At 38.1% G+C, this 12,851-nt stretch overlaps 1 protein-coding gene across 1 annotated transcript; it reads left to right on the top strand.

The window, feature by feature from the left end:
- The first annotated feature begins 9,255 nt into the window (after positions 1-9,255).
- Positions 9,256-12,593, top strand: zgc:101100 (uncharacterized protein LOC445169 homolog). The gene is made up of 3 exons (XM_037770186.1): positions 9,256-9,415; positions 10,425-10,600; positions 11,627-12,593. Exons 1-3 carry the CDS (start codon positions 9,256-9,258, stop codon positions 12,101-12,103), a joined length of 813 nt encoding a protein of 270 aa, XP_037626114.1. The 3' UTR covers positions 12,104-12,593.
- Positions 12,594-12,851: the final 258 nt, after the last annotated feature.

Below are 12,851 nucleotides of genomic sequence, written 5' to 3'. Positions count from 1 at the left end.
GGAATCAGGACCCAGCAAAAAGAGAAGTCCACAAGAACAATATAAAAAACTACTGAAATATCATGAGGAACTTATCCATAGTCAGTGTATTACCTACAGTAGATGAAGGTCCGCACGCCCCCAGCTTGGAGAAACAGACACAGAAGCAAAGCAATGTACTGCTGTGGACGGAGCCGACAGCAAAACGTATTTTAGCCACCTAAAAGAAAGGCCCACCTAAAAACAACAATATCGGTTTAAGTGTACGCTATATATTTTTTTTTATTCGCTGCTTCACCTTGCCGTTAGACAGCCCTTTCTGACGAGGAACTGAAGCTGTTGTATCCATCTATGCTCTTGCCAAAGCCACCAGACACCATTGAAAAAAAACTGTAATTTTACCTCACAGAACAAGGGAGTTGCTGGTTGGTTAGTTTGTTTGTGCTATTGTGTGATTTTGGTGAATCCGAACTAACCAAAGTCGCACAATAGCACAAACAAACTAACCTATAAAGGCAGTGGTAGACCAGCAGCTCTCGTGTTCTGTGAACCATTTTTTTCAATGGAGTCTGGTTGCTTTGGCGAGAGCATAGGTAACGGCTTCAGTTCCACGTCGGAAACATAGACTGTATAGCTGTCTGACTGCAAGGTAAACCAACGGAAATATTCTAAATATAGCATACACCTCAACTGATATTGATTTTTTTAGGTGGGTCTTTCTTTTATGTGTCTGCGTTTTGTTGCTGCCCCGTCCACAGCAGTACATTGCTTTGGTTCCATACGGTAACTCCTGTCTGCTTCTCCAAACTGGGGGCGTGCCGACCGTCATCTACTGTAGGTAATACACTGACTATGGAGAAGTTCCTCATTCAAACCCCACTTCAAAACACCCAAACTATCCCTTTAAGATGGTTCAACTTAACCTAAGTTCCCCTGCTGCCTTACAAAATGTGAGTTAACTGAGCTTAGACTGAATACTTGGTTAATGACATCTTATGAGTTGTTAGAACGTAAAACTAACTGAGTTAAGTTCGCTAAACTTAAATAAGTTCAGTAAACTTAAGATTTAAAGTTGGATCAAACATTACAGACATTTGCTTTCTGTTTACATTTTATTTGCAATTAGCATTGTTTTATTATTATGAAAAGAAGCAACCATGACTTATCTTAACATGTATTACCGATACACAGTAGATTTCCACCATATTTTTTTCAAACTAAGAAAAAGAACCTGGAGAGGTTTAACTCTCAAACAATGCATGCTGGGAAGTCCGCTAATATGCTTTTCATGTTTCTTTAGGAACTTAACTTGAAGAATTAAAAGACTTCAAGTCAGAACAACTCGTGTTTATAAGTAATGAAGTGGTCTAAAATTACAAATGAATAAAAGTTATTTTAACTGTTGATACTTGAAGTGCATTTTGCTGATGATACATTAGTTTCATAACTTATATTTGTTGTATGAGTATTTATTTTTTTAATATTGAGTGTTTTTACAGTTTTATTGCTACGTTTTGCTCCAGTAAAAGATCTGAATACTTTCTCCACCTCTGCTGCACAAATAGTTCTTGACAGTGTGACAGCTTTTTCTCCGTACAGTGCCGATCCTCTTGTAGTCTATATGTCCCTTTTTAACAGCAGGTGCAGTGGCCGTAATTCTCCTTTCTTCAGCAGATGTGTAAATTGGGAAAAAATGGGAGAGAAATGCTAAACTGAGAGGCCCATCTTTTCTTCGGTGTGTTTGTCTGTTAAGCTTCTCCCGTCACATGTCAGTATGCATTTCCCCAGGCCGGGCCACAGACCCCAGGTATTAAAAGAGCCAGTTAGCCGGGATCAATACCTACACAATGTTCCAGTGACAGGGAGGGGGGCTTCCTAGTGTTTATTGAGTGTTGCAGAGATTTTGAACATGTGGAGCAAAGCAGCTTAGAGGGGTCGTCTTCATTATCAAATTCGATCAGTGCCTCTCTTTCTCTCTCCGCCGTGATCACCTTTGACTAGCGGGGGTCACGAGGGGGAAGCTGCAGGCCGGGGCTCCCAAACCGACCCCATGCTGAGAGATGAAGAGCTGCATTGTCTCGTCGAGAGCCGGAGCAAATAAACACTTTCCTGCCCGCAGACTGAAACAATTAATCGATTAATCGATTAGTCCATCTACAGAAAATGAATCTGCAACTATTTTGATAATTGATTAATCTTTAAAATCATTCAATTGAGCAAAAATGACAGAAATTTCATTGTCTACACCTTCTGTTATGTTTCCAAATGTGAATATTTCTTGCTTTTCTTCATCTTCTATAATTATAAACTGAATATGATTAAGTTTTGGACTCTATATCAGACAAAACAAGACATTTGTAGATGTTACCGTGGACCCAAATCTGAGATTTTTTTACTTATTTCTCATATCTTTTTGGCTAAATGATTAATAAAGAAAATAATGCTCAAAAATAATCATTAGTTGCAGCTAATTGTACTTAGGTCTTCAGCTAAATATTTTCTTGATTAATCGTTTTGTCTAAAATAAAAAAAAGTGAAAATGGTCGTCAAAATTTCCCAGAAAGTGACGTCTTCAGATGTCTTGCTTTGTCTGACCATCAGCTCCAAGCTATTCAGTTTACTATCATATAAGACAAAGAAAAGCAGCGAATCATCAAATTAAAGACGCTGGGACCTGCAGATGTTTTCAATTTTTTGCATTAAAAATGACTAAAACTATTAATTGATTATGAAAATAGTTGCCAATTAATTGTCTGTCAATCTTCTAACCGATTATTTGACTAATCATTTCAGCTCTAAAGGTATTTAGGAAAAATGTTCTCGATCTGTTGCACCCTTTAATAACTTATCGGCAGCAGCGCTGGAAAGATGAAAGGTGACATATTTTGACATAACAGTCAGAACATACTGCGGGAGATGGTTTTAAAGAATCAAAATACTTTATGGAGGGAACTTAAAAGACATGATGCATGTGTAACTTCATTCTTCAAATGCATGAGAGACATTGGAAACAGGTCAGTCATGATACACAGAAAAAAAACGCAAGGAGATCCATTAAATCCAGAAAAGTGAGAACATTTTTTATGCTAAATATGTGCAGAAATAGCGGCACTTTGAATGTCTGTATTTGTGCACATATTTATCATATTAAATGTTCTCACTTTCCTGCTCCTTTCCTGTCTCCTGAGTAACTTCATTCTTCTTCAGTTTGGATGAAACTCAAACCTAAATCTCTGTTTACACAGTTCGTATTCTCACTGGGTCTTAAGATGGTGCTGAAAAGACGATGGCTTAAACAGGTCAGGGTCTGTTGGTCCAAGCTCACCCCTTGCACCCCAGTCTGGACCGCTGTGGGTGCCCTTGACCCTCGGGACACCAACCACCGCCTGTCCCCCTCTCTCTCTGTCTTTAATCTGTAGCACTCTCGTCCAATTAAGAAGCTGATCTTTACTCAGTCCCTCGTATTGATCTGCTGGTGTAGCTGCTTATTGCAGCGCTCCCAGGGGCTGCACGGGAGATCATAAGGAGCTAATTGGAAGATAATAAGTCTTATAAAGGAGGAATCATTAATACATTTCTCAGACTCATTTTAGATCAATAAAATCAGACTAATGGATTGGTTCATTCGCTTGAAATATCTTCTCATTTAAACTCTGCTCTCTAAACTAAAGCCATGTATGTGTGTGTTTGGGATCTATCTTTTTGTGTGTACTTGGTGTGTTTGCAGCCGGGTCAATGTCACTCTAAGCCCCGAGTGTGTCATAGCCAGTGTCAGGCCTCACAGCGTGATCCCGGGGCTTAAGAAGACCGATTGACCCGCCGCCCGCTCCCCCTGTCTCCCTCAGGTCAAAGGCCAGCCGGCCCTATCGATTCCCCTCGATGAAGAAGTCTTTAGCGCTCCCCTCTTCGGCCCACATGCTCCCGTACTATCATCGCGGCCCCCAAAGGCCTCTCAATTGTGCTCTGCATGCCGATCGATCCAGTTGGTGTCTGAGGGGGGCCTTCCTTTGAGATAAGTGACAACTACAAAGGTCCCCTCCTGACAGGCCCTTGTCAATACAACTTTCCACTATTGATGAGTAATTAAAGAGAGCCTGAACATAAGGGGAGAAACATCTGTTAAACAGGAGACATTAACAAAAACCTCTTAGTGACAAGAAAAGAAGAAAAAAGATAAATTAACTGCCCCTCCACCTTCATTTACTTCAACCGACTCCCACTTTCCACCAATGCACATTTCATTAAAGGGCCAGTGTGTAGCATTTCTATTAGCAGAAATGGAATATAATATTCACAACTATGTTTTCATAGGTGTATAATCACCTGAAACTAAGAATCCTTGTGTTTCCGTTATCTTAGAATGAGCCCTTCATATCTACGTAGGGAGCGGGTCCTCTCTTCACGGAGTCCGCAATGTTGCTCCGCCGTGTTTCTACAGTAGCTCAGAACGGACAAACCAAAAACTGCCGTCTGACTCCCGTTGCTCCTAAACTAGTGTGATTAAGGTAAGGATGTCGCCTGAGTGAGGTGAATGGCGTTACCATGGTTTTGCACTCGGCGGCTCACGTTACCACAGTCTTTGAAAGGGAGGAGTGAGCGGAGGGGAACTCAGTTTGGTTGCAATCTGCAACCACACTACTAGATGCCACCAAATCCTACACACTGTACCTTTAATCATTAAACCTGCAGTTGTGAGGGTTCATGTTTTGTTAGGAGACCTTATTCTAGAAATAAGTGGTCAATACACATATTTCACAACCTGGCAACCTAAAAATTGTTCTTGTTAATGGCTTATAACTGGATTACTAAATGATTTATTAACCTTTATTAATGAAGGGATCGCCTGGCACTAACTTCAGTCTATGTTTGCAACAGGAACACACGTGATAGCGCTTTTATTAGCTGAACTTTAATAACTTCATGCTATTTGCCATCAAGCGGGATAAAGACCGAATGTTTTGACAGTCACTCACTATTCACGTTGTCATTTTCTTACAGTAATTCCCTCTCGCTATGTGACAACAGTTATTAAACCTGTGCGAGTTTCCACCTGCTCAGCGGTGAGACTGTTGTCAGTGATGTGACTCGACCTTTTGTCTTTTATTCACTGTAATCCATGCATGTGTAAGTGGATCCTCTAAGAGCAGGATAACTCCCTTTAAGCGGTTTTAGACACTACAGGAGGGACTCAAATCCAGTAACTTCTCATTTACCTCTGCACCTAAGTCTTTAATCCAAAACACTCACGCATCCTGGTGATCAGACCTGCTGCAACCGAGGCCCGTTTCTCACTTTGAATTCACAAAAATGTTTAATAGAAACGTGATGTTTAGAGCTCACTGAGTGAGTTTTGGATGACAGAGCTAATTGAGGAGGCCATTCCTCATTTGGACTGAACCCTGGTCGTGTTGATGGGTAGGAGGTGAAGCCCTGCCTGGCCCACAGAAGGGGAAATGATCCTGGGAGGAGGGGGCGGTGAGTGGCTCCGGGATGGGGAGGGTCACACACAACCACACTCTTTGTGTGCCTCTAATCCCCCCAGCCAACACAGCTTTGGCCAGGTTTCATCATGAAAGTGCCATGAAATAACTACTTTTTTTCTCTCCCCGCAGTAAATCTCCCCTAATCCTGCGGGCTGCGGAGACAAAGGCCTCTGGGACCTAATCCTGGAGCTTTTAGTGAGGCTGAGGGGCTGGCCGACAGAGCCTCTTCTAAATGACTTATTTCTATCGGACACTAATATAGCTTGACAGCCAAGAACGGCGAAAGGAGGAGGAGAAAAAGAAAAAGCCAGGGGTAAAAAAAGAGCACAAACATTTTCACATATTTTGGAAGTCTGAGCTGTCTGATTGTGTGAGAGGAAGAAGTGAACCACGGATGTTTGTGCACATCCTCAAAGACGTCTCACGTGTTTATCTACGATTATTACTGCAAAAATGAGCAATTTCTTTATGTGTCAGCCGAATCGGGTGGAGGAATGTACCTGTAGCATCTTCTTTATCGTCATTTATGTTCTTTATTTGAGACACTTAATGATATGCAACAAGTTGTACTCGCAGTAAAGCGTTACTTTAGAGAATCAGGAAGTTTACTTTGCTGTTGTACATTAGGTAAATTAAGTCAATACAATTACATTTTAAATAAACTTAAGAAGATATCAAGAAAATATTCCTTGAAACTAATAATAACATACATTTCTCCCACATTTTTTGATGTGACGTATGTTGTACAGTGTGTGTGTTGTGTTGTGGTTTTGGGCTGTATGAATAAAATAGACTTGGCCTGATGGGAAATCAGCGGTGGAAGAAGTACTAAGATGTTTTCCTTACGTAAAAGTAGCAACACTACAGTGTAGAAATACTCTTAAAGTACCAAAAGTAAAAGTACTCATTACACTGAATGGCTCATTTCAGAGTAATCTATATTATATTGTTGATTATTGATGCATTTCATCACTTTAGCATCAATAAAGTTTTATCTAAATCTATAATAATACATCTTAAATTATTTGCTGATTATATTTTGTATGATTAATCTGAATCTGCAGAGTAACTGTACTCATCAAATAAATTTAGTAAATTAGCAAAAGTGAAATATTTGCCTCTGAAATGTACAAGTACCTAAATTCTACTTAAGTAAACGTTTAACACTCTGGGAAATATAATTTGTTTGTGAGAGTGATAATCCAACGCACTTCACATCAGATTATTACTCGTGCATTAATGTGTAAACAGTATTTTAATTGGCAAAACAATCTTTTACATGATCCATTTAGTAGGTGTTCTGGAGCTTTCAATCATATCGCATGATCTTCAGCAGATCTTTAGTTGACTTGGCATTGCAGAAGTTCAAATTTCTATTTTTCGGAGTAGATTAAGGATTTCTCGTCCACGTCAGCTCATCTCAAATTGTATGCAACATAGACAAGATATCCTTCATCAAAAGCTCCTATAAACAGCACTAAATGGAACAAGTGGGGAAATTGTTTTGCCAACTCTGTGATCAAAAACAAACTGCCCATCGCAAGTATCTTATGTTTTAATGGGCAATTTTTAACTACTTTATATACTGCTGGGCTGTGTAATCTATAGCAATAACACATTTTATAAACTGTGTAGGTAAAATCTGAATCTGCAAAGTAATAACTAACTATAGCTGTCTGATAAATGCAATAAAAAGTACTTTATTTACCTCTAAAATATACTGTAGGTATAAATTGGGATAAAAATGGAAATACTCAACCTATGTAATTAAGTCAAGTATTAGCATTTATAAATAGTATAGTATTGTATATTGTATATAATAGTAATAGTATGTAAAAAAATCTAATAAATGGATTAAAACACGCTATTGTAAGCAGATTAATGTTTAACTATGACTCTTCCTGTATCCATAATTGGAGGTAGCTGTATAAAAATATAATGAATGACAATATAGCAAAATACAAATGATAAATAAATGTCCTGCACATTATACTGTGTGAAAAAAAATATATAATTAACTTTAGCTGTCATGTAATTATAGCAAAAAGTACTAAAATGGAAGTATAAAGTGTCATTAAATGGAAATATTCAACCAAAAAACTGTAATTAAGTGAAGTACTTGAGTAAATGTCCTCTTTCCTGGAGTATAGTTTATAAAATGAACCAGAAGTGATGAAAGAGTTGATGATAAATAAGAGGTTGTAAGATGTTGTTGATGTTTTTTTTTCCTGTTTTTTAGTTCCTGGGAAGACTTCTAATTCAACTGGATTTTTAAAGAAATAGTTCTCATTGAGGAGGTTCAGATTAACTTCACATGGTGACAGTTTATGGGCAAAATATGGTGCTTGTTAGCAAAACAAACCCTTAGAGAGAGAGAAACCCCCTCCCCCTATAGCTGTCAGAGCCAGCAGCCTGGGAGAAAGAGGAGTGAGAAGGAGAGCACAATCAAAGGCTGTTATTTTAATCTGGCCTGCCTCGGAGATTAGCCCACCACATTGTTTTAATTGTTTTAACTGGAGGGAATGAAACGCTCGCTTATAGGAGGGATCCTTTGGCATAAATCTCAAGTTCAATAGTTTCACAAACTTGAGCTCCTTGCAGCCCCCATCTCCCCCCTCATCCCACCTAATCCCAGATAATACCTTTCTTTCTATTGGCTAATGGCTGAGGGGAGTCTGGGTAAATGCTTCTTAAATTGTCCTGGGTGAGAATGGTTTCGGAGAATCAGATCCACTGCAAAGAGAGAGCTAGTTAGTGTGCGAGGATTTAAGGCCCAAACTGGACTAAGAGCTACTGGACTACACCAGACGCACCTGCAGCTCCACACTCCTGTGCGTAAAAGCGCACCTGGATCTGACGCGCTGGATCTCAGGTAAACAGACAAGGAGCCTAAAAACCCCCTGAAGATTTAACGACGTTTTCATCCCTGAATGAAGGGAGGATTATTGTGTCTTAATTGTATATTATGGATACACATTTATGAGTTGTGATATTTGAGTTTAAAATAATGCTGCTTTTATGGATATAATTAGCAAAATATCTGTCAATTTTGGTATTCTTGTAGTTTAAGAGCAAAGATCTCGACAAACTCGTAAAAAATGTAATGATGATATTTTATTTTAAAAATTTCCCGGCAAGGCAAGTTTATTTATATAGAACACTTCATACACAAAGGCAATTCAAAGTGCTTTATATATATTAAAGCAAGATAAAAGAGCACAAAGTGCATAAGATAAAAAAATGAATAAAAGAATATAAAAGTATAAGTTAAAAGAAAAATAATTGTTGCCAATGCATACAGACATATTAATCAACTTATACAATACAGAATTCACAATCTGAACAGTTATAATATGCCAAGAAAAAAAAAATGTTATTAAATTAACAGTTAACAACATATTTATAGTAATTGCTCCCTTGACCTCATAAATGTAGCCTTTAACATGGCAAGTTTAAGTGCTTTCATGTTTATTTTTGTTTATAGCTTATTTTGTATATTGGATATTGGTAGAATTTAAATTTTTTTATTCTTATTTTATTGTAACGTTTTTATCTATTCTTTTGTTATTATACTGTTTGACTTGCACCAACATAACCAAAGCAAATTCCTAGTGTATACCTCTTACTGTCAATAAACACGATTCTGATTCTGATTCTGATTCTGATTTACATAAAACATCAGAAGCAAGTGTATTTAGAAAGTTTTAATAAGGTTTAATAGTGCTATCCGTGTTAAAAAAAAAATGCGCCCTTCAGTCAGTAAAGTGAGTCTTTCTGTTTCCTCAGATTCAACATGAACTCGTTGGGTTTCGGGGGTGTCGGTGTGTATCCTCTCCACGGTGTGAGCTCCATGCTGCTGGACCTCCACCACCAGATGGCAGAGCAGTACCACGTTTACTCTGCAGCAGCCAGCCCAGCAGTGCACACCCTGTCTGTGGCCGAGAGACTGGCAGGTTGGTCAGCAGCATCCTGCTCCTCTTTAGTCTGAGCTTTAAATCAGGTTCTGTTGCTATGTCATGTTTTAAAAAATGTATGTAACTAATAGATCAAATAAAATGTATGTAACTAATAAATACAAAGAGAGTTAATGGTGATGATAGTAATAGGGATGAACAATAGATTATGAACAATATAAACTTTATAAAAAAGCTTTAATGAACACTGATTTGTTTTGTGGTGGTGGAAACAATAACACATTTACTCAACTTCTACCTACAATTTTGAGGTACTTTACTTGAGTATTTCCATTTTCTGCTACTTTATACTTCTACTCCACTACAGTGGGCCATTCTGCATAATGATTATACATTTACTTTTTTGTACTTTAGGTATATTTTGATGCCAATACTTTTGTAGGTAAACATTTAAATGCATGACTTTTACTTGTAACAGAGTATTTCTATAGTGTAGTATTGCTACTGCTACTTAAGTAAAGAGTACTTCTTCCACCACTGGTTGCTTTGCAAATAAAGATTTAATATATAAAAATATGCTTTTTAAAAATGATCTAATTGCCCAGCACTACTGACATTGCAATGCTACTTACAAGTTAAGTAATTTTGTTGCATTATGTTGTTGATAGTACTTGTATGTATTTCTACCTGAGTGAAATTATGAATGCAGGACGTGTACTGCAGTATTTTTAAAAGTGTGTTATTGCTACTTTGACTTCAGTGAAGAATTCCACCACCACTGTTTATATCTGGCTTCCACCTGATACAACTTCCACTTGTGCAAAGCCAATGAATTCATACTTCACAGATTCATGTGAGCCTAAGAAAAGAGAGAGCTTTTTTTTTTAAATAAAAGTCTAAAATCAGGTCAAAGCTCTAAAGAAAAATGGAAATGTGAGAGAAAATAGAAAACGACTTCCCTGTCATGCTCCTTATTACAGTAAGAGGAAGAGAACTTGCTCCTGACTATGTTTTGGTGTTGACTTGTTATCTCTCTCTGTCCTGCCAGAGCTGATCCTGGAGGCTCGCTATGGCAACCAGCAGAAGCAACGCCGCAGCCGGACGGCGTTCACGGTGTCACAGCTGCAGGCTCTGGAGAAAGCCTTCCAGCAGACTCAGTACCCAGATGTGGGCATGAGAGAGAGGCTGGCTGTCTGCATCAACCTGCCTGAGGCTCGCATTCAGGTGAGAGAGAGCACACTCCTCTGTCCAACACCTGACTGGAAACTAATAATACTGCTTGTAGTTGTTTATTTACAATGAAAAAAAACATTTAACTTTTGATATTAATATATATTCTCTGAATATATGTAGCTTTAATGAGGGGAAGAAAATGGATGATATTAATCTGAGGAACACAAATACTTCTTATGTTAAAGAATAATACAGTAGAGCAAATCTTTACATACCTGTGTACGTATGGATTTAGTTCAGCTTCTAGTTAAGATTTTCCATCTATCTATCTATCTATCTATTTATCTATCCATCCATATATCTATCTACCTATCCATCAATCCATCTATCTATCTATCTATCTATCTATCTATCTATCTATCTATCTATTTATCTATCTATCTATATATCTATCTATCTATCTATCTATCTATCTATCTATCTATCTATTTATCTATCTATCTATCTATCTATCTATCTATCTATCTATCTATTTATCTATCTATCTATCTATCTATCTATCTATCTATCTATCTATCTATCTATTTATCTATCTATCTATCTATCTATCTATCTATCTATCTATCTATCTATCTATATATCTATCTATCTATCTATCTATCTATCTATCTATCTATCTATTTATCTATCTATCTATCTATCTATCTATCTATCTATCTATCTATCTATCTATCTATCTATCTATCTATCTATTTATCTATCTATCTATCTATCTATCTATCTATCTATCTATTTATCTATCTATCTATCTATCTATCTATCTATCTATCTATCTATTTATCTATTTATCTATCTATCTATCTATCTATCTATCTATCTATCTAATAACAAAAATGTACTATTTTCTTTGACATTGCCTCTAAATTTCTACCTATTTTCACATTCTTTACTCAACCTTTTAAAGTTTAAATGTTTGTAAAGCACGTTGAAACTGCCTTCTGTGTGAATTGTGCTGTATAAATAGATAAACTTACGTTTGCTGTTTATTCTCTCTCTCTCTCTCTCTCTCTTGTCCAGGTGTGGTTCAAGAACAGGAGGGCAAAGTTTCGTAAAGGTCAGAGGTGCTCCCCCGTCTCCAGAGACAGCAGCCTGGAGGAGCCTCCACATCGCAGCAAGGTGGGACAGGAGGAAGACAAACAGGACATTGACATCAACATCCCTCCTCTTCATCGCTGTCCTCCTCCTCCTCCTCATGTGGATAAAACGAGGGATGTTTGCCCACCTCCTCTCGCTCCTTCAGACTCTGATGTTTCACGGTGCCCCCTCCGCCTTCACTCTCCTCCACTTTACCCCTTCAGCCACACGCCTCACCAGTCGGTCGTAGGAGTGCTGTCCGCCGAGCTCGCCCTTCCCCCGGTGTTCTGGCCCATCATACAGCAGCACGGCTCGTCCGCCTTGGGGCTTCATCCATCGTCACTTACTAAAAACTGTAGCCTCTCCCTTCAGACTGCTTGTTCCAGTAAAGCTGGGCCTCACCCTCACCTGGGACTGTAACTGTAGACCTGCACACCTATACAACCCAGGATCTCTGCTCCTTGTGGACTCACCTGAACACGAGGGAAGCACTTACTGTCTTGTTCCTGTAAACCTGACTGAATATGAATTTTTTATTTGGAGAGCTTTATTGAATATCTGGGGTGTAAAGCTGAGAGATGTAAAGCTGTACAGTCATATACTTTCAGGTCTAATTTGGGTCTGCTTTAATTAACATCTACAGGTTGCCTTTATTTCGCCAGTGGTACAGTGTGAGTTTGCTGTTGTTTAATCCATCACAAGCAATGTAAACACCACATTTAAAGCAGCATTGTTTAGCTGGCTACACTGCCAAGTAGCTACACAGTGATAATGATGGTAAAGCATCTGAGAGAAAGTTCCTCATTGTAGCTAGGCACTGCAACATGGAAATGTGAAATAAAATGATTTGTACCTGAATTCTGTTTTTTTTTTTCTTTTGGTATACAGCTGGGTGATGATGTAAAATGCTGGGGTGCCCTTCAGCAAGGCACCAGACCCCCATATATATATATATATATATATATATATAGTTTCAACATTAAAGTGATACACACATTAATGCATCAATAAATATAATCCAATAATTGACCATTCTGCATAAAGTGTGCTTTTACTTTTGGTACTTGTGGTATATTTTGATGTCAATACGTTTGTACTTTGACTTTAACTTGTATCAGAGTATTTCTACACTGTGGTATTGTTAATTTAAAGGTCCCAATTGTAAAAA

This window comes from Sebastes umbrosus, chromosome 5 (assembly GCF_015220745.1).
Source record: "Sebastes umbrosus isolate fSebUmb1 chromosome 5, fSebUmb1.pri, whole genome shotgun sequence".
Classification (NCBI taxonomy): domain Eukaryota; kingdom Metazoa; phylum Chordata; class Actinopteri; order Perciformes; family Sebastidae; genus Sebastes; species Sebastes umbrosus.
The sequence above is the reverse complement of the archived record's forward strand: the minus strand, read 5'-3'. Positions and strand labels throughout refer to the sequence as shown.

What these genes read in the sequence shown, in the direction of transcription:
- zgc:101100 (XM_037770186.1), top strand. Translation starts at nt 9,256, where the DNA reads ATGAACTCGTTGGGTTTCGGGGGTGTCGGTGTGTATCCTCTCCACGGT. An exon ending in TGTGGCCGAGAGACTGGCAG is followed by an intron (nt 9,416 to 10,424) that starts GTTGGTCAGCAG and finishes CTGTCCTGCCAG; the next exon opens with AGCTGATCCTGGAGGCTCGC. An exon ending in TGCCTGAGGCTCGCATTCAG is followed by an intron (nt 10,601 to 11,626) that starts GTGAGAGAGAGC and finishes TCTCTTGTCCAG; the next exon opens with GTGTGGTTCAAGAACAGGAG.